Raw genomic sequence first — 27,703 nt, 5'->3', positions numbered from 1 at the left:
TGAATATTCATTGGAAAGACTGATGCTGAAGCTCCAGTACTTTGGCCACCTGACGTGAAGAGCTGACTCATTAGAAAAGACCCTGATGCTGGGAAAGATTGAAGGCAAGAGGAGAAAGGGACGATAGAGGATGAAATGGTTGGACGGCATCACCGACTCAATGCACATGAGTTTGAGCAAGCTATGGGAGATGGTGAAGGACAGGGAAGCCTGGTGTGCTATAGTCCATGAGGTCGCAGAGAGTTGGACATGACTGAGCGACTGAACTGAACTGGAACATTTCAGGATAAGGAGATGTACAGATATAGATTTTATCATATACTTTCTCTTTATTGTTGTTCACTCAGTCGTGTCCGACTCTTTGCGACCCCATGGACTTTAGCACACCAGGCTTCCCTGTCTTCAGGCTTCCCTGAAATGCTCTACCAGCGTGCTAAATGATCTGGTGATTCTAGGACAAAATGCAGGATGCACAAACTGGCCAGTGTTTCTTTACATTTCCATTTCTATCACAGAACTCCCTTGGTCCAATGACTGCTTGATTCAATGACTCCCTTGGTCCATTTTACTGCTTGGTAAAATATTTAAGGTCCTTAGCAATCCGACTGGAACCTTCCTTTGCTCGTATATCACCCTATTATTCTCCATTACAAACTCTTCTGTCATGCTTCTCACCCTTCAACTTTATTCCCTTGACTCTGACTCCCTTTTTCCCCCACATATTCAACTTCTATAAACCCTTTGAGTTTTACTTCCATTCCCATCTAAGTAGCTGCCAATCTCTCTAATACAGTTATTTTTAACTCCAAGAGAATTCAGAGGCATGTCTGCATCACAATCCTGAATTCAATTACATACTATTCTTTGTCTCTTATTTTATTACAGAAAGTTGTTTCTCCAACTGTTTCCTGGGGAAAAATACATAGTTTTACACATGGCAGGCACTAAAAAAATTATCATGCTATAATGGATTTCTTGCCTTAATGGACAATATATGAACTTTCATTATCAACTTTTGATACTAATTTACATTGCTGCACAAAGAAATCATTCATTGAGCAAATATGCACTGCACATGGACTATATGCTAGACACTGTTTCAAGGCTAGGAGATACAGAAATAAACACACAAGTTTCTATCCTTAAGGAGAGCATATTCTAGTGGTGGTAAGAAAAACAACAGATAAAATATACAGAACATTGAATACTGTTAAGTGCTATTGTTAAGTAGACAGAGATTGATGAGAAAGAGGGGTATATTTCATTTCAGATATGGGAGTCAGAAGGACTCACTAATAAGATGACACTTGACCAAATACCTAAAGAGGATTAGGTATGCAGATAAGACTACTGTAGAGGAGATTAATGGCTCAGAAGGAGAGAGTTTTAGGAGATGAGACCAGGGAAGAAACCAGGATCAGAGAGGTGGCCACGCCCAGTAGGGAACTGTAAATAAGGCAGGAGGAGAGATTCAAAGATTGAGTTCTAACCAGAAGAGGTGAAGAAGAGAGGAGGTTCCAGCAGTTACAGGATACTGAGAAGGAACGACCATTAAGAAGAAATCCAGGAATGCTGGTACCTGGAAGCCAAGTGAAGAGAGTACAGTGTCTCAAGGAGGAGGGAAAATCAACTGTGTTAAATAATGTGACAACGACTGAGAACTGGTCCCAGAATTAAGTTCTTCATGACTGTGACAAGAGTGATTTGGTGGAGTGAAGGGGATGAAAACTTGACCGGGTGAGCAGAAGAGAAGGAGAAGGAGAAGGAATAGAGACTGTGTGTACAGATAATTACGTCAAAATTTCCTGTGAAAGGAGCAGAGGAATGAAGGGTAACTGCTAGAGCAAGTAGGGGTGGAGAAAGAGCTTTTAAATGATGGAAAAAAATCCACTTAAGACTCTGGGAAGGAAAACTAAACTCAGCAAAATCAATCTGTGTCAGAGGATTTGATGAATTGAGCATGCTGGGGGATTTCAGGGTAGATCACTGTAAATATTCATTTTTGTCATAAGAAACGATTCCAAAATAGTTCAGTAAATTACTATTTTTACATTAAATCTTTCATCTTCAAAAATGCAAATGAATATTTATTTTAAGCAGGAATTGTTGGTGGATAGATATCTATGATTTCATACCATTGAGTCTTAGCTGATATTTCTCAACTATCTTCAGAAGTTCAGTACATGTCTCTTGAATGGAGTGAAAAACCTTTGAAATATAAATTTTATTAGGACAATTTAAAGAACCATAGGCAAATACAAAATATAAAAAAACACTTCAAAAGCAAAACATTTTCTCATAGGTATTGTCTATTTTCCTTGACTGTGATATACTTCAGTTTTGGTTTTATTTCAGATGTAGAAAGCACATTTAGCTTTCTCCCATTAGAGTTGGAAAAAATGATAATAAATACATGGAAACTAATAAAAATTTATGACTGTGGAGTTTGTCCTCCCCTCAGCTCCAAACTATCTAAATAGCAATTTAAAAATGTACATTAAATACTGTCTACCACTGATGAAAAGAGTATAGATAGTTTTAGACAATATTAAGTAACTTAGAGTCTGGCTTTTCTCCAATATTGGTCTAAGAAAAATAGGTCAATGAATTTACCATAAAAATTAAATAATGTTGTTATAACAACAAAAATAAATTACCTTCAGATTATTTTTGCTTAGAATTTTCCATGAATATTAATCCCTTCATTACCACTGCTGCCAATAGCTAACAAAAAAATAAAATATCTAATAGACTCCCATTTCAAACTTAGTGGCTCAGTCATGTCCAACTCTTTGTGACCCCGTGGACTACAGCCAGGCTCCTCTGTGCATGGATTCTCCAGGCAAGAAAACTGGAGTGGGTTGCCATGCCCTCCTCCAGGGGATCTTCCCAACCCAGGGATCGAACTCAGGTCTCTCGAATTGTAGGTGGATTCTTTACTGACTGAGCCACCAGAGAAAGTGAAAGTGAAAGTTGCTCAGTTGTGTCTGACTCTTTGTGACCCCATGGACTATACAGTCCATGGAATTCTCCAGGCCAGAATACTGGAGTAGGTGGCCTTTCCCTTCTTCAGGGGATCTTCCCAACCCAGGGATTGAACCCAGGTCTCCCCCAATGCAGGTGGATTCTTTACCAGCTAAGCCACCAGGGGAGCCCAAGAATACTGGAGTGGGAAGCCTATCCCTTCTCCAGGGGATCTTCCTGACCCAGGAATCAAACAATGCAGGGGTCTCCTGCATTGTAGGTGGATTCTTTACTGCCTGAGCCACCAGGGAAGCCCATCTCTATAGCAGTTTTGCTTTTATTTTGATGTTTGATCAGGCCAAAGGAAGACTGATAACAGATACTAAATTCTAAATGCAGGAGTGACTATCAATTTTCCACATAAGTTTAAGTATGTTTGAATTGCACTTGGTATATGTATTTGTGTGTGTGTGTTAACTTGCTCAGTTGTGTCCAACTCTTTGCAACCCCAAGGACTGTAGCCACCAGGCTCCTCTGTCCATGGAATTCTCCAGGCAAGAATACTGGAGTGGGGTTGCCATTTCCTTCCCTAGGGGATCTTCCCAACCCAGGGATCAAACTTGGGTCTCCTGCATCACAGGAAGATTCTTTACCATCTGAGCTACCAGGGAAGCCAGAGCTGCTGTAAGTCCATGTGGAAGATTAGAAAAGAATACAAAAATAATAGTTCCATTAACACTATGGTGAAGCAATTACAGTTGATTTCCCCCCCATGGGTCCTTGAAAGATACATATGCTATTGCTTTTCATTTTTTTTTTTATTTATTTTTTTTGCTTTTCATTTTTACAACAAAAATATTTTTCTGTTTTAGTGAGGTATAAAATTGTAATATATTTAAAGTGTACAACATGATAATCTAAGTACATACTTGATGCATATGTATACTTGAAAATATTTCTCATTCTTAAAAAAGATAATACAATTGTGGGAGAAAGTTCTTGGGTGATTCCAAATAATTCTCTAATGGACAAAAATAACACTGAATATAAAATGTCACCCACAGATTACCTATCAATGTGAAATAAAACACAAAAAATCTACTTCTGTGGGAATACATGAATGGGTAGTGAAGAGTTCCCTTAGTGATAAAACATATTACTTATAATAAAGCCCCTTCATTTTTTTTTCACAATTTGTCACTCAATCCTAAGAAGAATACTTTTTAACACAAATAGTAAAATCTGGCTAAATAGAAATAATTTTTATTTTCATATTTGTTATGGCAGTGATCAGAATTATAGAAAAAATTACTTAGTAAATTAAGACATTTTATTAGACCTATATTTTTTAGACCTATATTTATTTATTAGACCTATAATTATTAGACCTATACTTTTAAGAATCCCAACAAATCATTATATTTTTAAGCATAACAGAGCCTCTGGCTAGAAATGTTTGTAAAAGGTTACCTAAATTAGGATATACACATGGAATTGGCAAATCTGCATTAAAAAATTCAGACTTCATTAATATACATGAGACCTTTCTTCTAATTAGCTTGATTACTTAAAAGTATAAGTTTACATATAGGTTTAAAGTTGTTTCATGGTAATTATTTCTTTTATTTAAAATAAAAAACAGCCAAAAATACATTATGTATGACATACTTTAAACTCCATCCTTAATAAGAGAAACAAAAACTCCAACTTGTAAAATCCTCACTCACTATTTGATCTCAGTAATCTATAATTATCACTATGTCAGTGAGGTATAGACTTCAGATAAAAGTAGTACAAAATACTAGTGACATGATACATAATGAGTATATGGTCCCATTAGAACATAACTAATTCACTTACATAGCACACAAAGTATCACACTAGTGCCAGAGAAATTATCTAGTTCATGGTCTACCTACTATGGACTCCAGCTCTGCCAATGCACAATTTGCTATGGCTTGCTTATCCAGAAGATCTGATCAACAAATAGATACAACTATTCTATTATCAAATTCTACATGTATCCAGGTCAGCTCTTCAGTGTGAAACTTGTCATAGTCCCCCTAGTAGTCCCAAATAACAACAAGTTATATGCAAAACGCTGAATCCTTATAAGAATTTACCTCAAGTTTAGCATCCAGTTCAGCATCAGATGCCACCACGTGCTCATCCTCCTTCTTTCCGGTTGCTTTGATGAAGACCTGTTTGGTTTTCCAGTATTTCTTCTGCATTCTACTGACTACTGACTGGTTATCTTCTGATCTGTGCTGCCCAAAAAAATCCATGGAGTGACTACAAGAAACAGACTAAAATTAAATTTCTTTAAATATATTTTCAATAATAAGTATCCATTTAGCCAATATTTAGTTGAAAAACTGAAACAGATACTAAATAGAGTATTAATGTTAATAGCTAAACACACTGTTTACTTTGTATGGTCTAAATTTATATTTTAATTATAACTTGCATAAATAACAGGCTGAGAGATTAATGACATAATAATTAGGTAACAAAATGATCAACTGTTATGATTTTCCAATAACAACTGGCAATAATTTTTTGTTCAACCAAGTGTCTACTTGCAGACACTTCTTAGTTTCTAATTTTTGCTTTTGTAAAAATACTGACAAATGAACTTATACACACATCTCTGCATCCTGCTATTATTTCCTCAGGAAAACTTGCTATGGATTAACTGCTATTTCAGAAGAAAACACATTTATTATATATCCTCAGCTATGCAAAGATTCAGATATATATTCTTCTTTAAAAGTCACTTAAAGGAATATTTTAGCATCCAATAAATTAAAAAAATAAAGATCTTAAGTATAAGGGAGACATGTTGTAAAAGAAATAGAGGTGAAAACTGTAACCATTTGTAAACTTAAAAATTAATGGTCTAAGTAATTGTTCTTAACAAGGCTAACAGGGCTACATTTAGGAAATGCACATGTGAAGTGTTCCTTAATGAAATGTGAAAAAAAAAAAGAAATAATAATAATAGTTTTAAAAGCCCAAGTGATTCCAATCAATGGTGGGAGGTAGGAACAAAAGGAGGTACTAAAGTGTGTGACTCATTTTGAGGGGAATCAACAGATGACTAATGTATTCTTAATGTTGGGAAAGAAATAGAAGTTTCCTTTCCTTTTATTTTGAAGTAATTACTAATCAAATAAAAATAGGGTGTCTAATTTCTAAATTACTAGGAGCAAAACAAGGCAACAAGAAAAACTAGCAAAAGCAAAAGAAGATTGAAAAAACAGGAGTAAGGCAACATAAACAGTGCAAACAAAGATCACAGAATAAGAACAATTATACTGTTTAGTATAATAAATGCAAGTTTCCTCTTAAATAGATTCTTTAATCTCAAATCATAAAAAAAATACTATATCCAACTACATGCTACTCAGGATCCACCTAAAATAAGATGACAGAGACAAGTATTAGTTAAGACATACCAGGTAAATATAGTGCAAACACAATGAAAGCGGGGATGATGGCCGCATTAATATCAGACAAAGTAGGTTTACATAAAAGCATTATATGGAACAAGGACAAAAATATAAAGTCCACAGGTAGCCACTCTTCCAGATACTTGCTGGATATTCTCCTTCGTGTATCCTACTGGATTTCTGGACAGAGAGATCAGTCATCATCTAACTGCACAACCTCTCGTGTGCTATGCTGGTAACTTGGCTGGACATGATTTGGGATAGAAAGCAGTATGGAGGGATAATGGACTTGATATAAGCACTACATTGTCTGACACTAGTCTTGAGGGAAAACTAGCAGTTCATTTTTCCCCTTCATTTTCTGCCTGTCTTTAGTTGCTCTTGATGGTTTTCAATTAGTTTTCCCATCCCATCAGTGTGATGGTCAATTCAGTCGTATGACAAACTGCTGGTTTCTTCAACTACACTGATGCTTTGTTCTTGCTGTTTAGTTGCTAAGCTGGATCTGACCCTTTGCAACCCACCCCATGGACTGTAGCCTGCCAGGCTCCTCTGTCCATGAGATTTCTGAGGCAAGAATACTGGAGTGGATTGTCATTTTCTTTCCCGGGGATCTTCCCAACCCAGGGATCGAACCTGAGTCTCCTGCGTTGGCAGGCGAATTCTTTACCACTGAGCCAAGAAAGGCAATGCCAAAGAATGCTCAAACTACAGGACAACTGCACTCATCTCACATGCTAGTAAAGTAATGCTCAAAACTCTCCAAGCCAGGCTTCAGCAATACGTGAACCGTGAACTTCCAGATGTTCAAGCTGGTTTTAGAAAAGGCAGAGGAACAAGAGATCAAATTGCCAACATCCACTGGATCATTGAAAAAGCAAGAGAGTTCCAGAAAAACATCTACTTCTGCTTTACTGACTATGCCAAAGCCTTTGACTGTGTGGTTCACAACAAACTGTGGAAAATTCTGAAAGAGATGGGAATACCAGATCACATGACCAGCCTCTTCAGAAACCTGCATGCAGGTCAGTAAGCAACAGTTAGAACTGGGCATGGAACAACAGACTGGTTCCAAATAGGAAAAGGAGTACATCAAGGCTGTATATTGTCACCCTGCTTATTTAACTTACACGCAGAGTACATGATGAGAAATACTGGGCTGGATGAAGCACAAGCTGGAATCAAGACTGCTGAGAGAAATATCAATAACCTCAGATATGCAGATGACACCACCCTTATGGCAGAAAGTGAAGAGGAACTCAAAAGCCTCTTGATGAAAGTGAATGAGGAGGTCAGCCCGGCAAGTCCTCCGTACTTCTGCAGGGGTGACGTGGGTGGGGATGGTCAGACCCTCAGCTGGTCATGGGGCCTACACCGCCTTTAAAAAAAAAAAAGAAAAAAAAAAAAGAAAGTGAATGAGGAGAGTGAAGAAGTTGGCTTAAAGCTCAACATTCAGAAAACTAAGATCATGGCATCCGGTTCCATCACTTCATGGGAAATAGATGGGGAAACAGTGGAAACAGTGGCTGACTTTATTTTTCTGGGCTCCAAAATCACTGTAGATGGTGACTGCAGCTATGAAATTAAAAGACGCTTACTCCTTGGAAGGAAAGTTATGACCAACCTAGACAGCATATTAAAAAGCAGAGACATTACTTTGTCAACAAAGGTCTGTCTAGTCAAGGCTATGGTTTTTCCAGTGGTCATGTATGGATGTGAGAGTTGGACTAGAAAGAAACCTGAGTGCCAAAGAATTGATGCTTTTGAACTGTGGTGTTGGAGAAGACTCTTGAGAGACCCTTGGACTGCAAGGAGATCCAACCAGTCCATCCTAATGGAGATCAGTCCTGGGTGTTAATTGGTAGGACTGATTTCAAAGTGGAAACTCCCAATACTTTGGCCACCTGATGCGAAGAGCTGACTCATTTGAAAAGACCCTGATGCTGGGAAAGATTAAGGGCAGGAGGAGACGGGGACGACAGAGAATGAGATGGTTGGATGGCATCACCGACTCAATGGACATGGGTTTAGATAGACTCCGGGAGTTGGTGATGGACAGGGAGGCCTGGCGTGCTGCAGTTCATGGGATCGCAAAGAGTAGGACGCGACTGAACTGAACTGAACTGAGCCACTAGGGATGCAGGCTTAGGCAAAATCAGTGAAGAGTACAAGTCTTCACAGTATCAGAAGAGAACCTCTCTTCCCTACCCCAACTCACGTGCTAATATAGCTCAAAAGTATATGCCTGAAAAATAAAGTGTATGTCTGGCCTGTTTCCATTCCCTTACTAGTTTCTTCATAGGAGACAAAGAGTAACTTATCTGATTGGTGGTGGTTTAGATGCCAAGTCATGTCCGACTCTTGCAACACGATGGACTGCAGCCAGCCAGGCTCCTTTGTCCATGGGATTCTACAAGCAAGAATACTGGAGTGGGTTGCCATTTCCTTCTCCAGAGGATCTTCCCGACTTGATTGGATTTCAGAGTGATCAACTTAGTCCTCCCTTTCCTGTTTGAAATCTATCCTGCCTGCAGAGAGCACACATTCCCTGGCAAAGGGAACACAGTGTCTGGGTGGGTAAATCTGAGAAAGGTGAGATCTGCACATCTGTGGTTTTTTATAGAAATGAAGTGTTAGTTGCTCAGCCAAGTCTGACTCTGCAACCCTGACTGTAGCCCGTCAGGTTCCTCTGTACATGGAATTTTCCAGGTAAGACTACTGGAGTGGGTAGCCATTTCTTTCTCCAGGGGATCTTCCTGACCCAGGGATCAATCCCGAGTCTCCTGCACTACAGATTCTTTACCATCTGAGCTACCAGGGAAGCTGTTTTTGACAGAGGGCACTGCTAAATCTGCTTGCCACTGGGGGGCTGAGTTAGATTAACACAATGAAAACCACAAACAGGCACATCCTAGATAAACTGCTTAAATCCAAAGAGAAAAACTATCTTGAAGCAGAGAAAAATGGTGTATTACATAAAGGGGGACAAATACATAAATGAGATGCAAGTTCTCAAGGAAAACAACAAAGCCCAGACTGTAACGGAAAGATAAATTTAAGGTGTTGAAAGAAAGAAAGAAAAACTATCAACTCATAACGCTCTATTGAAACTGTCCTTTAAAAATGAAATCAAAATAAAGACATTATCAGATAAAGAACTGAGACAATTCATGGCTGGGGACTTTTAGAAATGCTAAACAATTCTAAAGGGAAATTACAGTAGTAATTTGGATCTACAGTAAAGAGATGACTGGAATTGATAAATGTCTGAATAAACATAAGACTTGTCTTTTTTCTTAATTTCTTCAAAAGTTTTATAGTTTAACACACACGGACAACAGTAAAATGGTAGCTCAGTCACCATTCTGTCATTTTTTGTCATTTATATGTCTTCCCTACCACCTTACTCCATAATCGTTTTCATCATCATCACCATTATATGATTCCTTTTGGTAATACTTCCATACATTGAAATGTACAATTTTTAGCTATATACTTTTGACAAAAAGATATTATGTTACAGAACATTTCCAGCACCCCAGAAATTTCCCTTGTATCCTTTTCCAGTGAATGCCTAACCTATCGTAAGTGATGTTTTGCTTTTTGCACCTTTAGTTCTCCTTTCCTACTTTGTTCTTTCTTATCACTGAACAGTAATCCATTGTATCAATATTAACAGTATGTTTTAACTTTCAACTTGGAATTAATTGTAAATAAATCTGCTATGAACATGCCTAAACAAGTCTTTTCATGGACAAACGTTTCACTTCTCTTTGATAAAACCTATAAATGGATTTTTCTGTCAAAGGATTGGTGTACATTTTATAAAAAACTGTCATTTTACATTCCCATTAGCAATGTGTGAGAGTTACAATTGTTCCACAATCTCAGTAACACTTAATGTTGGCAGACTTCTTAGTTTTATCTGTTCTAGTTGTGTATTGGTATTTCCTTATGGCTTTAATGCATCTTTTTCTGATGACTGACGGTAGTGAACACTTTTTCAGGTGCCAATTGGCCTTCTGTAAATGCTCCACTGTTTTAAGTCTTTTGCCCATGTTTAAATTGGGTAGTCCTTTTTTTTTTTTTTTTTTACTATTGAGATGTAGAATTCTAAGATTTAGATTGGGATGGCACTGAATCTACAGATCAATTTGTGAAGGATTGGCATCTTAATAATTTTTGAGTCTTTCAACTCATGAATATAGCATTTATCTCCATTTATTTAGGTCTTCTTTGATTTCTCTCAGCAGTGTTCTGAAGTTATTTTAGTATAAGTTTATTGCTTTTAATTTATTCCTAAGTATTTTTGGTCTTTAGATGCTTTTATAAATAGCACATCTCCTAGTCTCAGCAAAGCTCTTTCTATCTGTATATTTTACTTTACTAAACTCCACATTTTTATTTCCTGATGTTCTCATCATTACATGAAATTGTGGGATCTTTGAGGGGACCCCAAAAAATGGTATAACTTTTCCCTGAATTATTCTAAACTAGTTAAACAAATAATATAGTATAGTATCTGGAGGCCAAAATATATTTTTTTTGTTTTTTTTTTACAGATAATAGCAAAGTTTGTGAATATAGTTTAGTGTGAGGTAACTGGTCCTCCTAACTGAGCATCAAGACTAAACAAATTTACCAACCAGTCAGGTAATTCGGTTTATGGAAGGCTTCCCCATATGGGAAGTGGAAGATTTCTTTTATCCTATACTTTCCTTCTTTCCTCTTATATAGGACAATACTTTAAAAGTTCATTTAGTGAATCCTGTGGGGAGAAATTCTCTGTTTTGGTACCTGTGAAACTCTATTTTGCCTTCATTCATAAATGACAGTTTAATTGTTTATAAAAAATATAAGGCTGGCAACAACTTTCCTTTATTTTCTTTTTTAAAGCTATCATTATCGATCCATGCAAGACTCATTCTTTTGTTTCTTCATTTACTTGTACATTCCTTTTTAACCCCTTCCTCATATCTATCTCCCCTCACAATCATTCTAATGTGTTTGATGTGTGCCTTTTTATTTGAATGCGTTCTTAGAAAATGTTATATACATATGCTAATCTCCACAAATGATATTGTGCTGTAGATTTCATTTCTGATTTTTCAGGGTTTTTTTCACTCAGTACTTTAAGTGCTATATATGTTGCTATGTATCCATCTCTTTTGCTGTTTCCATTATATTAACATTTCTTGCTGCTGCTGCTGCTAAGATGCTTCAGTCGTGTCCGACTCTGTGCGACCCCACAGACGGCAGCCCACCAGGCTCCCCCGTCCCTGGGATTCTCCAGGCAAGAACACTGGAATGGGTTGCCATTTCCCTCTCCAATGCATGAAAGTGAAAAGTGAAAGTGAAGTCGCTCAGTCATGTCTGACTCTTAGCGACCCCATGGACTGCAGCCTACTGGGCTCCTCCGTCTATGAGATTTTCCAGGCAAGAGTATTGGAGTGGGGTACCATTGCCTTCTCCATAACATTTCTTAGTGTTCCTTAACTCTTTGAAGACAGAATCCCTACACCTTAGTTCATCTATTGTAGTCAATGGGTCTGGGCTCTACTGCCCCTCCTTTTTCTCTTTGAATATTTGAAAAAGTGTTTTAATCTGTGATGTCCTGAGGTTGTCTAAGATGCATTTATGCAGATTTTTTTTTCATTATGGAGGTTCATATTTTAATCTTTCGCTCTAGAAAGTTTTAAGCTGTACTCCCTTCAAATATTCCTTTTCAGCCATAATTTCTTCTTTTTATCTGAATCTTCTATTGGGTGTTATTCTTGATATGTCCTATGTTTTGGATAAAAATAGTTCATTTTTATATCTGTTTTTCTGTCCTATATTTTGGACAAGTTCTTTAGTACAACCTTCCAGTTTATAAACCTTCCAGTTTAAAAATTCTCTTTTCAATTCTGTCCAGGCTAGAGTTCATTCCACCTACTGAGGTTTTTTTTTTTTTTTTTTCAATCCAGTGACTTTTTCTTTTTTAATGTTCAAGATTTCTAATTGACTCTTTTTAATATTCTAATGAGAGCCAATTAGAAATCATGGACATTAAAAAAGAAAAAGTCACTGGATTAAAAAAAAAAAAAAAAACAACCTCAGTAGGTGGAATGAACTCTAGCCTGGACAGAATTGTATTTTTAATTGGTTCTTTTTTTTAATATTCTAATTCATTGGAAAAGACTCTGACGCTAGGAGGGATTGGGGGCAGGAGGAGAAGGGGCCGACAGAGGATGAGATGGCTGGATGGCATCACCGACTCGAGGGACATGAGTTTGAGTGAACTATAGGAGTTGGTGATGGACAGGGAGGCCTGGTGTCCTTCGATTTATGAGGCTGCAAAGAGTCGGACACGACTGAGTGACTAAACTGAACTGAATATTCTAATTTTGTATCCTTTTTAATAACATCATTCCATAATTTTTCTCTTTAGCACTCTAAATATATAGAACTCTTAGACTTTTTACCTGGAGTAAATTTATGTTCCAAATATTGACTGAATTCCAAATATTGGCTGAATTCTACAAGCTTATTGTGAGTATATAATCTTTACTTTTTTCTTTCTTCCTCTCTGGTTAATCATCCTTATCTAGTGATTATCTATAATCCTTAGTTGTCTCCACTTAACTTTCAGGGTTTCTACTTCCACAGTGTCTTCTACTGATATTTTAGGGCCCCTGATACAGTGCTATCTGAAATACCTTTGGTGTATTCAGGTTACTGAAGGACCACTGCAGGTGAAACACTTCATTTCTACCAAGCTGCAGAAACTGAATCCCCAGAAACAAGGACCTCATTGTGTATTAGGAGCTCAGTGCATTTGTTTCCGTCCACTCACCGCTTTGTCCTTCTGTTCTGTTTCTAGTCCATGTTTATCTTATAATCTAGCCAAGATAAATTTTCTGGGTTTGTTTTATTTTTTATAATTACTATGAGTTTGATGCAAAACTTACTATGCCATCTAAACTAGAAATCTCCTTTATTTTTCTTTTTCTGACTTCACCACAGGGCATTCAGGATCTTGCCTGATCAGGAATCAAACCTGTGCCTCATGCAGTGGACACACAAGAGTCCTAACCACTGGACTGCCAGGAAGTCTATAATCTCCTTTATTTCCAGAAAGTGTACAGTATTTTTTACTTGAACACAGTCACCTTGTAGACCACTTTATTCATTTTTGCACTATATAATATTTAAATCTGTATTTGCAGCTATCTCCTGGATGTGGAATACAAATATTAGAATAAAACAAATCAGTATTCTCTTTAGAGGTAGTTCTGTACTCACCTTACTTATTTCATTACTGTGTAATCACTAAGAAACAAGCGAAACAGACTGATGGTAATATGCAAACTGAAGCTCTGAAATCCCCTGGAGAAAAATAATCTGTGAAGACTTAACTAAATATAACATCACTGTTTGATGCAATTAAGGAAATACATTAGCCAACTTTGCTGTTTAATATTAATGTAGTATTCTTGATTACTCTGGCTCTGAAGCCATGAATTTTCTTACAAACACAATCAGCATTTCCCGAAAGATTCAGAGTTTACTAGTAAATTCAACTTGAGTGAAGGCAAAACTGACAGAAAACACTCCAAAATGTCAACAAAGGTTTTCTCTGCAGTGGGATAACAGATGACAGTTTTCTGCAGTTTCCAAGTTTGCTACAATTAACATGTACAACTAGCTATTGTAGCACTCTTATGAAAAACATTTACTTGATTATCAACGTTTTTGCTTTTGTTTTTTTAAAATTTACTGCTGTATATTGTCACCCTGCTTATTTAACTTATATGCAGAGTACATCATGTGAAATGCTGGGCTGGATGAAGTACAAGCTGGAATTAAGATTGCTGGGAGAAATATCAATAACCTCAGATATGCAGATGACACCACCCTTATGGCAGAAAGCAAAGAGGAACTAAACAGCCTCTTGATGAAAGTGAAAGAGGAGAGTGAAAAAGTTGGCTTTAAAACTCAATATTCAGAAAACTAAGATCACGACATCTGGTCCCATCACTTCATGGCAAATATATGAGGAAACAATGGAAACAGTGACAGACTTTATTTTCCTGGGCTCCGAAATCACTGCAGATGGTGACTGCAGCCATGAAATTAACAGATGATTGCTCCTTGGAAGAAAAGCTATGACCAATCTAGACAGCATATTAAAAAGCAGAGATATTACTTTGCCAACAAAGGTCCATCTAGTCAAAGCAATGGTCTTTCCAGTAGTCATGTATGGATATGAGAGTTGAATTATAAAGAAAGCTGAGTGCTGAAGAACTGATGCTTTTGGACTGTGGGGTTGGAGAAGACTCTTGAGAGTCTCTTGGACTGCAAGGAAATCCAATCAGTCCATCCTAAAGGAAATAAGTCCTGAATACTCATTGGAAGGACTGATGCTAAAGCTGAAACTCCAATAATTTGGCCACCTGATTCGAAGAGCTGACTCATTGGAAAAGATCCTGATGCTGGGAAAGATTGAAGGTGGGAGGAGAAGGGGGTGACAGGAGATGAGATGGTTGGATGGTATCACCGACTCTAGGGACATGAGTTTGAGTAAGCTCTGGGAATTGGTGATGGACAGAGGGAGGCCTGGCATACTGCAGTCATGGGGTCGCAAAGAGTCTGACATGACTGAGCGACTGAACTGAGGAAGTGATTACTATTTAACACCAGCAGCCTTTATCCAAAGTAAGAGCCATTCATTTATTGTTATATATTAAGTACTTATACTTTTATGTAGCAATTTTACTTATCTGAAATGCATCAGAACTAGTTTAACTCCATAAAAATATCTGAGAAGTCAGAGAATTCCCTGGCTGCCTAGTGGTTAGGGCTCAGTGCTTTCACTACTTTTGCTGGGTTCAGTCCCTGGATGGGGAACTAAGATCCCATAAGCTGTGTGGCATGGCCAAATAAAAAGTCAGAGGAGTTAAAATAGTTATTACAAAGACTATCACATACACATTATTTTTAAGGGAGCTCCTATTCCTCTCTCCTGCCAACAACCTCACACTGTCACTATTTGCAGGTAACATGATATTATTCATAGAAAATCCTAAATATACCATGAGAAAACTATTAATGAATTTGGTAAAGTTGAAGGATACAAAATTAATATGCAGAAATCTGTTGTATTTCCATATGCTAATAATGAACTATCTGAAGGAGAAATTAAGAACAATCCCACTTACAGTCATGTCAAAAAGAATAAAATACAGAGAAATAAATCTAAGGAGGTAAAAATCCTGTACTAAGAAAACTGTAGAATGATGATGAAAATAACTGAAGACTACCCAAAAAGATGGAAAGATAAACTGTGCTCATGGACCAGAAGAATTAATACTATTAAAAAGATCATACTACTCAAGGAAATCTACAGAGTCAATGCAATCCTAACAAAATACCAATGGCATTTGTCACAGAACTAGAACAAATAATTCTAAATCTGTATGGAAACACAAAAGACTCTGAATAGCCAAAACAGTCTTGAGAAAGAACAAAGTTGGAGGGATCATGCTGCTTGATTTCGAACTATACGACAAAGCTAAAGTCATCAAAGCAGTATGGTATCGCCACTAAAACAGATACATAGATCAATGAAACAAAACAGAGAGCTCAGAAATGAACCCACACCTACACTGGTAATTAATCTATGACAAAGGAGGCAAGAATATACAGTGGGGAAAAGAGAGCCTCTTCAATAAACGGCTTTGGGAAAACTGGACAGCTATGTGCAAAAAAATCAAACTGGACTACTTTCCCAATGATAAAAAAAATTTTTTTAATGGATTAAAGACTTAAATACAAGACCCCAAACCATAAAACTTCTAGAAGAAAGCACAGGCAGTATGTGCTTTGAAATTGATCTCAGTAATATTTTTTGACTAAGTTTTAAAGACACTTGTTAGTTCACAGTAACATAAACACTTACTTGGTTTAATAAAATTATAATACAGCTATACTGGGGAAGAACAAAAGGGGATTGTGGTGATGAAGGAGAGCTAGTCCTCATCTGCCATATAGAAAGTAAGTAGATAATGTTTTAAATTAATAAATCAAAATGTAGCATATAAACATGTGATTTAGAAAAGGTAAGGTAAGTCACTTCAGTCGTGTCCGACTCTGTGCGAGCCCATAGACGGCAGCCCACCAGGCTCCCCCATCCCTGGGATTCTCCAGGCAAGAACACTGGAGCGGGGTGCCATTTCCTTCTCCAATGCATGAAAGTGAAAAGTGAAAGTGAAGTCGCTCAGTCGTGTCTGACTCTTAGCGACCCCATGGACCACAGCCTACCAGGCTCCTCCGTCCATGGGATTTTCCAGGCAAGAGTACTGGAGTGGGGTGCCATTGCCTTCTCTGGTGATTTAGAAAATACCAGCAAAAACACAGAGGTGAAGGTATGAGACACTGGAGATTGGAACTGGAGCAGGAATGGGAGAACTGCTTTTATACATTATAATCCTTTTAACACTTGACTTTTAAACATTATGGACATGTACAACTTTAACAAAATAATAATTATGAAAAAATAAGCCTGAATGTGAATTTTACTAATTAAAACAGAATGGCACTGATACTAGAACCATAAAACAGTGGAAACAAATGAAAAGAAATATACAAAGAGATTTTAAAAAAAATAAAAAGAATGTAGTATATGGTCTATATGTTAATTTCCTAGGGCTCCTGTAACAAATTACCACAAACTTGATGGCTTAAAACAACAGAAATTTGCCATCTCAGTTCTAGAGGCCAGAAATCTGGAACTAAGGTCTCAGCAACCCTGTACTTACTGTGCGACTCTAGGGAAGAACACTGTCTTCCCTCTTCCACCTTCTGGTGGCTGCTGGTAGCCCACGGCCAATAGCAACGTAACTCCAACCTGCCTCTATCTTCACATCACCTTCTCCTCTCTGTATGTGTTTAATCTCCCTCTGTCTCTCTAAAAATTGAGGACACTTATGATGGTTCTCAGGACCCTCCCAGGCAATCCAGAATAATCTCAAGATCCTTCACACAATCTAATCCTAACCACATCTGTAAAAATTTTACCATATAAGGTAACATATACACAGAGTCCAGGAATTAGGACTTTTTATCTTTGGGGATCACATTTAGCTCACTACAGTGAATGTAGCATTTCAAATCACTAGGAAAGTGATATATTATTCAATAAATATTGTTAGGATAATTAACTGTCTATTTGGAGGAAAAAAGTGTTTTATTCTCAGTGTAAGGATGGTTCAAAATTTAAATGTTAAAATATTGTAACAGTGACATGTGAAAATATAGATGAATGTCTGGGGCCAGAAAACTTAGGTGGAACCAGGCACAGAAATCATGTAAGATATTGTAAAAAAAAATCCTAATTCATATAACAAAATGGGCCATAAGTAAATCTGGAAAAGAAATAACTGGGTAAAGTGAGATATAAAGAAGAAAAAGTATTTTTAAATTAGAGAATTCATAACTCAATAGTGAAAAGATAAACTAATTTAAGAATAAGGGTGAAACAAGAATAGGCAATTCACAAAAGGATTTCAAAAGCCCAATGTTTTGTGTAACATACACAAAAATGTTATTTAATCACGTTTGTAACTAAAGCACAAATGAAAGAAAAATATGTTTATCCTTTTGGATGAGCAATGATTTAAAAGATGAGCGAATGAGCACATGTCTGTATCGTTCCTTTCCCTGGAGAGACTACTTTCTTCCAACCAGTAGGTTGTCTTCTCATTTCGTTTGTTTCCTTTGCCATACAAAGCGTTTAAATCTAATTAGGTCCCACCTGTTTATTCCTGCTTTTATTTTCTTTACCTTAAAATTAGGCAGAAGGAGATTTCCCTGGGGTCCAGTGGCTAAGACTCTGCACTCCCAATGCAGGTCACCCAGGTTCCATCCCCGGTCAGGGAACTAGATCGTACATGCTGCAACTAAGAGTTCTCCTGTCACAACAACAGATCTCTCAGGCCATAACAAAGATTGACAATCCCATGTGCCACAACTAAGACCCAGCACAGCCAAGAAAAGAAATAAATTTTGTTTTAAAAAGGCAGAAAACCTGAATAGACATTTTTTCAAAGAAGACATACAGATGACCAACAGGCTAATGAAAAGATACTCAACACGGTTAAACAGCAGGGAAATGCAAATTAAAATTCCACAATATCACCTCACACCTATCAGAAAAGTTTCCATAAAAAAAGAATACATACAAAAAGTACGGGGGAAGATGTGGAGAACAAGAACCCTTGTACATTGTTGGTAAGAAGATAAACTGGTACAGTCATTGTCGAAAACAGTATGGCAGTTTCTCAAAAACACTAAAAATAGAACTACCTTATGACCCAGCAATTTCACTCCTGGGTGTATATATCAGAAAAAAATAACACTAATTTGAAAAGAGACATGTATCCCAATGTTCGTAGCACCACTGTTCACAGTTGCCAAGATATGGAAGCAACTTAAGTGTCCAGGGCGTCCCTGAAGGCTCAGAAAGTAAATAATCTGCCTGCAATGTCGGAGACCCGGGTTCAATCCCTGGAGAAGGGAATGGCAACCCACTCCAGTATTCTTGGCTGGAGAATTCCATGGACAGAGGAACCTGGCAGGCTACAGTTCATGGGGTCAGAAAGAGTTGGACATGACTGAGCAACTACCACTTCTACTTCCACTTACTAAATGTCCATCAATAGACAAATGGATAAATAAGATATGGTATATATACATACAATGGAATAATATTCAACCATAATAAAGAATGAACTTTGTCATTGGCAACAATATGGATGGACTTGGAGGTTATTTTGCTAAGCAAAATAAGTCAGAGAAATACAAATACTGTATGGTATCACCTATAACTGGAATTTAAAATACAACAAAAAGGAAACAGACTCAGATATAGAGAAAAAAAACTAGTGGTTACCAGTGAAGACAGGGAAGAGGGGAGGGGGAAATAGAGGTAGGAGATTAAGATGTACAAACTACTATGCATAAAATAAACTGCAAGGGTATATTGTACATCACAGGGAATATAGCCAATGTTTTAAAATAACTATAAGTGGTGTATAACTTTAAAAAATTATTGTACACTTGCAACATATAATACTCTACATGAACTATATCTCAATTACAAATAAAATTTAAAAATCCCTCTATTCATTAAATCAGGTTCCCAATGAGAAAAAAATTACCACATTTCATAGCACCGATCATTCAGTGCTTACAAATCCCTTACGATTATACAATAGAAGTGACAAATAGATTCAAGGGATTAGGTCTGATAGACTGCCTGAAGAACTATGGATGGAAGTTCATGACATTGTACAGGAGGTGGTAATCAAGACCATCTCCAAGAAAAAAAGAAATGAAGAAAGGCAAAATTGTTGTCTGAAGAGGCCTTACAAATAGCTGAAAAGAAGAGAAGTGAAAGGTAAAGGAGAAAAGGAAAGATATAGCCATCTGAATGCAGAGTTCCAAAGAATAGCAAGGAGAGAGAAGAAAGCCTTCCTCAGCGATCAGTGCAAAGAAATAGAGAAAAACAATAGAATGGTAAGGACTAGAGATCGCTTCAAGAAAATTAGAACTACCAAGGGAACATATCATACAAAGATGGGCAAAATAAAGGACAGAAATGGTATGGACCTAACAGAAGCAGAAGATATTAAGAAGAAGTGGCAAGAATACACAGAAGAACTATACAGAAAAGATCTTAATGACCCAGATAACCATGATGGTGTGATCATTCACCTAGAGCCAGACATCCTGGAGTGTGAAGTTAAGTTGGCCTTACAAAGCATAAAGAGGTGATGGAATTCCAGCTGAGCTATTTCAAATCCTAAAAGATGATGCTGTGAAAGTGCTGCACTCAATATGCCAGCAAATTTGGAAAACTCAGCAGTGGCCACAGGACTGGAAAAGGTCAGTTTTCATTCCAATCTCAAAGAAAGGCAATGCCAAAGAATGTTCAAACTACTGCACAATTACACCCATCTCACACTAGCAAAATAATGCTCAAAATTCTCCACGCTAAGCTTCAGCAGTACGTGAACCAAGAACTTCCAGAGGTTCAAGCTGGATTTAGAAAAGGCAGAGGAACCAGAGATCAAATTGCTAACATCCACTGGATAATAGAAGAGCAAGAGAATTCCAGAAAAACATCTACTTCTGCTTTATTGACTATGACAAAGCCTCTGACTGGGTGGATCACAACAAAGTGTAGAAAATTGTTTAAGAGATGGTTATACCAGACCACCTGACCTGCCTCCTGAGAAACCTGTTTGCAGGTCAAGAAGCCAACAGTTGGTACAGGACTTGGAACAATGGACTGGTTCCAAACTGGGAAAGGAGTATGTCAAGTCTGTATATTGTCACCCTGCTTATTTAACTTCTATGCAGAGTACATCATGTGAAATGCTGGGCTGGATGAACCACAAGCTGAATCAAGACTGCTGGGAGATATATCAATAACCTCAGATATGCAGATGATACCACCCTTATGGAAGAAAGTGAAGAGGAACTAAACAGCCTCTTGATGAAAGTTAAAGAGGAGAGTGAAAAAGCTGACTTAAAACTCAACATTCAACAAACAAAGATCATGGCATCCGGTCCCATCATTTCATGGCAAATAGATGAGGATACAATGGAAATAGTGACAGACTTTATTAATTTTCTTGGGCTCTGAAATCACTGCAGATGGTGACTGCAGCCATGAAATTAAAAGACGCTTGCTCCTTGGAAGAAAAGCTATGACCAACCTAGACAACATATTAAAAAGCAGAGACATTATTTTGCCAACAAAGGTCCATATAGTCAAAGCTATGACTTTTCCAGTAGTCATGTATGGATGTGAGAGTTGGACGATAAAGAAAGCTGAGTGCAGAATTGATGCTTTTGCACTGTGGTGTTGGAGAAGACTGTTGAGAGTCCCTAGGACTGCAAGGAGATCAAACCGGTCAATCCTAAAGGAAACCAGTCCTGAATATTCATTGGAAGGACTGGTGCTAAAGCTGAAGCTTCAATAGTTTGGCCACCTGATGTAAAGAACTGACTCACTGAAAAGATCCTGATGCTGGGTAAGACTGAAGGGAGGAGAAGGGAACAGAGGATGAGATGGTTGGGTGGCATCACCAACTTGATGAGTTTGAGCAAGCTCCAGGAGTTGGAGATGGACAGGGAAGCCTGGTGCACTGCAGTCCATGGGGTCGCAAAGAGGCAGACATGATTGAGCGACTGAACTGAACTGATAGCACTGAAGCCAATGAATAAATGTCAGATACAATGAAGTCTGCATTAGATTTAAAGAGGATGTCCAAATCTGACTAGCATCTCCTCTAATCTGAAGCAGATTCGATTTTGGCAAATTGAGTAGGTTCTGAAGAACAATTCCAATGATTAATCACTAATTTGAAGACATGAATTCTTGTGCAAGCACAGCCAGACTTAAGGAGACAGTTTACTTGGCCTGTCTTCCTCTACTATCATATGCTTGCAAAGACGACTACTGAAGAAGAGATCATTGTGTTTATGGTGGGAAATGTTTCTTTTAAGCTCTTCTGGTTTCTATAAAGGGCAATTTTCTATAAATATTCCCAGCTTCTTGCCCTTTTTCTCCTACAGTGAGAAACCTGACTGGTGAATTAACCACTGGTCCATATTTCTTGACTGAGTAGAGCTAATCTATCAAGCCAGAGAATTAGTGAATTAGGTCTTTTTTTAAACCTCTAATCCACCACTTGCAACCTAATCAGAATGAGGTAAAAGTCTTAGGCAAGTGTGTCTATTATGAAGACCCAAACTTTCCCTTGAGCGGGCTATTTCAGGTATGGATTAGGGGACAGAAATATTAAAAGACCATTGATATGATACACATCCTCTAACAGTTCTCTCAATATTAAAGTTTATCTCCATCTTCCTAGGTCTTGACCACATCTGAATTGGTTTCAATCTTAAGGGATAACAAAAAGGTGAGAGGTATTATGTACTGGGCTCCCTATACCCTACAATGGCCAGGGTGTTTTTAGTTCTGCCTGCCAAGAGGCAAGGCATGGCTGCAGAGAAACAGAACGAGCTGGCAGTGAACCTTGCACAGCAGACAAAAGCACCCTAGAATAACCACAGATTTATCAGTATTCACCTGCCTCTGGAATCAGTGACTACACATGCTAAGGGAAGCCGCTTAAAGAGAACATATAAAAACTGTCCCCAAGAAGCCAATTAAAGAAGAGATCACAATAAGGTACCTATTCACCTATGCAGCCTCTGAAACTGTTATTCCAAGGTACAGGGATATATAATAAACTACTTCCACTACTCTTGGGCAAAAAACAGGCCAGAACAGAACTGTTCTTTCCAACAATAACATGCAAAATAAATAACATGAAAAAGTAGCACTACAGGAAAAGAAAGTGAAACTGAAGTCACTCAGTTGTGTCCAACTCTTTGTGATCCCATGGACTGCAGCCTACCAGGCTCCTCTGTCCAGGGAAGGGTACTAGAGCGGGTTGCCATTTCCTTCTCCACGGGATCTTCCCAATCCAGGGATCGAAATCGGGTTTCCCGATTTCTGTCTGCAGGCAGACACTTTACCATCTGAGCCACCAGAGAAGCCACAAGAAAAGGAGGGATCATAACACAAGAAAGGGGAAAAATACATACATCTGAAAAATTGCTTCATTGAACAGGTTTAAAGAAACACTGGTCTGCCTGAAGATAAATGGACCAAAACTCCATAAAAGAGATTATTTCAGTAAGGGCTAAAGGAAGCTAAATATATAAAGAAAAATACAAAAAAAAAAAAAAAAAAACCCAGAGAATTCGAAACTACATTAGAAACAATTCCAAGTAGAATAGATACTTCAGAAAACTAAGTTAATAATACTGATGACAAACCTGGGAAGATCATTCAGAATGAAGATTATAAGATAAAGGTGGTTTGATTTAAACAAAGTGGTTAGACAGAACAAAATGATGTGTAGGTTTGGAATATAAACAATTGAGATCTAATCTAAGTAATATTATTGGACAGAGAAAGAGATATATGGAAAAGCCAAAATATTCAAGAATATAAAGCTGAAAACTGAAGGGGTTCATCGTGTTCCAGGAAAAATCAATACAGAATGATCAAGAATAAGATATACTGTGGAATGTTGCTGAATTTTAAGGGTAAAGAAAGAATGCTACTAGGATCTAGACGAAAAAAGAGGACCACCTACAAGTTAAATTATTTATCCTGACCTCAGGCATCTCCTCAGCCACATTAGATTATGGATACAAGTGAGACTGTCCAGTGCTGAGGGTAAAAGAATATGACATGGAATTTTCTACATAACTGTAATACAACTGTAATGGATATATAACATTTCATTTGTATGGATGTACTATAATCTACTTGACTGGTCTATTATTGACACATATTTAGACTGCTTCTAGAATTTTATTATTTCAAACCATGCTGAAATTAATAAACATATATGTATTATTTAAAATACATGTAAGTGTACTATAAAATTAATTCCTGGACAGATAACGGCTGAATCAAGAGTTTACGCATTAAAAAACTTTAAACCTAAAGTGATATTTGCAAATGAATCAACAAGGGGAAAAAAATCATCATCATAATAACACAATAAAGAATTACATAGAAAGCAAATATTGGATGCGAGCAGAAGTTTGAAAAGTCTGACTTCAGAAAAAAGGAAACACATAACAGATGAAAGAAAAACACAATGGAAAAGGGGAATAAGGATATTATACAACAAAAGCCAGTTCACATGAGGAAATCTTTCCAGTCACAGACATACTGAAAAGTCTTTCACACACCCCATCTGTTGTTGTTAAAAATTTAAAGGAGGCACAATGAGTACTGAGAAAGATAAACAACAAAGGAAAAGGAAAAATTTTTAATAAAGCATGTACTACCACACAATGAAATATTTGACAGAGTTTGACAGTACAGTAGAACAAAACAATACTGCTTTATATCTGATATTTAATATTTTGTCCCAGTTCAGTCATTGGTATAAATTTTATTGCTTTATAATAAATATTTCTAAAAAAAATATGGCTTCCTAGTTTTTCCACCAGTCTTAATGTTTGCAGTTTTTACACTTCGGACTGGCTGATCTCTGAGCAACCACCTAACCCTAACATTAATTACTGTTAATTAGAACAATGTCTTGCACATAACTGTTTCAACGTCAAGATGTACAATAATTTTGCACTATTAAATACATAATTTCAAAGCATACTGGATATGTCAGGCAAAGACGAATACAAAAGCGACTAGAAAGTTTAGTCATATAAAAAATATATACATACCATTGGATGATGTTTATTTGGCCAGTAAATTATTAGTATAATTAACTCCTACTAAAGGATGAGGGCACCTGTGGCTACTGCATAAATATTGATGTGAAGATCATTAAAGGAATATCACCTTACAGTGCGTTAACTGAGTCAGAACCAAATCAATACATACTTAAACCCCAAATCATGGTTAAACGTTATCTTCCCAATAAGCTATTCCACAGTGATCCATAGTTTATGATAGCTTTTATGCTCCGTGCATCAAGATAATCTATTACTTGAAAAATAACCCCACCCCCTCTACCGGCAAATCCACAGCATCGCGGGTTAATTGCCAGGATGGATTTTTTTTCCCCCTCCCTTCTCCATCTTTCTCAGAGCATCAGGTATTTAACTGCTGACAGCACTTGGGCACTGACCAGGTGATCCGAGTTTCCATGACCGCCTAGGATCGGTCCGTGACGCTGGAATAAAGGCCTCGGGCTGCAGGATTTGTGCGCCGGGACTCTCGGCAGGTCCTGCCGGCCGCACTTCGTCTTAAACCGCGCCTTTACTTAGGTTGTGTTTTTACCCATTGCTAGCCATTTAATTTCTAAAGAAGACATTCCCATTACAAAATAACGACAGGAAAATAACAAGATAAAAAGGAGGTCAGGAGGAAAGCACCTAAAGGCCGGGAGCATCTGCTTCTAATGGAAGTGACCTCCACCTTCGAGAGAAATCACTCAATCAAGCCTCAGGCCCCGGCGCTCCTTCGCTCCCCGTGGGGAGCGTGGGCGGGACTCCCTCAGTCCCGAGGGGACGCAGGCAAGCCTAAAACCACTGCCAGCCCGATCTGCCCAGAGTAAGCCCGAAGGAGCTCGGCCAGGACCTCGTCCGGGAGGGAGGCCACAGGGACCGGGGTCCCCAAGGGAACCGGGAAGGCCGGCGAGGCCCCGAGAGACCGCGTGCGCGCGTGGCGGGCGCCTCCCGCTGGCGCAGCCACCCAGGGGCGTCGCCATGGGAACCAAGGGTTTGGCCTCCGGGCCCCAGTCGGCCGGGAAGGGCACGGCCCTTCCGCCACCACGCAGGATGGGAGCCCGGGGAGGCCGCCGCCGCCGACACTCACCTCGACGCCGGAGGCGCGACGCGCACGTCCTCTGCCGCCTCGGGTCCCGCTCAGCCGCGCGGGGGTCGGTCCCGGTGCCTGTTCCTGCCGCCGCCGCCGCCGGGGCTCTCCCGCAGCCGGTGCCCCTCCGCACCAGAGCTTGGAGGTGTCGGGCTCCAGCCGCGGGAGGCGGGAGATTTAAACGCTGCGGCCTGGCGCACGCGGGAGCCGCGCTGCCCTCGGCGCCTCGGCCGGGCGTCCTCCGCGTTCACGCCTCTCGGGCTCCCGCCTAACCCCGACCCACGGAGGCCCCAGATCTTAGCTGGTTCTTGAAGAAACTCCGGGACCCTCTCTGCTCCTCCTTTCCGGAATCCCTCTAATAAAATGAAATGACAAACACCAAATCGTTAGAACAGCGGTATAAGGTACTTGAGTGGGCGACCTCCGAGGCGTGGGGAAGTAGGGGGAATTCTGCGCTCCTTATCTGAGCCCGGGACCCCGCCGCCTCCCTGCCCTTCTGCACCTGCGGGCGCTGCGCTGCCACCCCTGCGGAGACAGAAGCTTCTGAGCCCTGGTCATCCCTGAGTCCTCGGGCACTTCTCATCACGCCTGGCGGCACGCGGGAAACGTTCACGTACTGTATAATTTATTTGAAAGTGTAAAGAGAATTAAGTCAACGATTTAATAACTGACCTGAGATGCACATTTGTGCCTGAATGCTCAGTAGTGTCTGACTCTCTGCGACCCCATGGACAGTAGCTCCTCAGTCCATGGGATTTTCTAGGCACGAATACTGCAGTGGGTAGCCATGCCCTTCTCCTGGGGATCTTCCCCCCCGCACCGAAGGCTCGAACCCTTCTGAGCCGTTGGGGAAGCCCCAACTTAACCACAGTTTGTCATAAATTAATCTACAAGAATCAAAGGTAAAATTTGCACCTAAAAACCTCAAGAAAAAATATGGGAAATAAGGCAAAAGTAAAATTCTGTTATTGGTAGAAAATAATTTAAACTCAAAGTGCTTTCTTTTTATTTATTTATTTGGTTGCCCTGGGTCTTATTTGCGGTATGCAGTATCTTTAAGTTGTGGCACGTGGGATCTAGTTCCCTGACTAGGGAACAAACCTGGGTCCTCTGCTTTGAGAGCATGGTCTTAGCCTCTGGACTACCAGGGAAGTCCCAAAGAGCTTTCTTTTTAAAGGTTAACACAAGTTATCAGCTTTAAAACTTTACAAAATATGAATTAGTCACAGCTGTGACATATGGGCTAGCAAGGAAAAAAACTTGAGGTGGTAACTAAAGTCTGTAACATTATGAAAAACATAAACATGGGGTGAGATTCTAGAATATTATTACAAAGTACTTAGCTTAAAAATCTGCGGGAGAAAGGTTTTATAATAAGAAAAAGGGTAAGCTATTTATACTACAGAGCTAATTTGGACTGAAAATTAAGTCTTTGGACCAGGGATTCTAACCCTGAGATATATGAGGTTTCAAGCTGAATACATGAAATAATATGCAAAAATTTGGCTTTTTTTAGAAAAAAATCTTCAGCTTTCCTCAGAATCTCACAGTCCAGATCCTTAAAAGGGTAAGAGTTATAATTTGGCAAATATGATGTTGGCTGTAATTCCACGGATCTTTCCTGACTCAGGAGTCCCTCCTAAAGGCATACGTCTACTCTCAAATTCAACTACTCTACTGTATTTACCTGCCTGTCTCTCCATCAGGTGCTTCTCCATATGCATGTCCATAGCCTTATCTATTAGCACAGTGCCTAATGCACACTTCCTTACGAATGAATGTTTATTCAATTAATAAATGAACAGAATGGATAGCTAACTAACAACTTAAGTATACAATGTTAATTACCTAAAAAGAACTGAACACC

General features: G+C 38.7%; 1 protein-coding gene across 25 annotated transcripts in view; it reads right to left on the bottom strand.

The window, feature by feature from the left end:
• ICA1L (islet cell autoantigen 1 like) overlaps nucleotides 1-26,013 on the bottom strand; it is a 58,176-nt gene extending 32,163 nt beyond the window's left edge. For 7 of the 25 annotated variants that reach the window (XR_015143731.1, XR_015143762.1, XR_015143784.1 and 4 more), the window contains exons 1-3: nucleotides 25,148-25,720; nucleotides 5,088-5,256; nucleotides 2,136-2,208 (exon numbers count right to left, since the gene is read on the bottom strand). Coding sequence is in view for 17 of the 25 variants with exons in the window: in XM_086345581.1 (XP_086201707.1) it covers nucleotides 2,136-2,208; nucleotides 5,088-5,256; nucleotides 25,148-25,167 (262 nt within the window). In the remaining 8 variants the exon portion in view is untranslated. The other 18 variants (XR_015143751.1, XR_015143771.1, XM_086345542.1 and 15 more) reach the window with 8 other exon arrangements.
• Between the last annotated feature and the right edge of the window lie 1,690 nt (nucleotides 26,014-27,703).

This window comes from Bos grunniens, chromosome 2 (genome assembly GCF_055505025.1).
Source record: "Bos grunniens cultivar Pamir isolate PY7600 chromosome 2, Bosgru_T2T1.0, whole genome shotgun sequence".
Classification (NCBI taxonomy): domain Eukaryota; kingdom Metazoa; phylum Chordata; class Mammalia; order Artiodactyla; family Bovidae; genus Bos; species Bos grunniens.
Note: the sequence above shows the minus strand (reverse complement) of the source record. Positions and strands in the feature narration are given on the sequence as shown.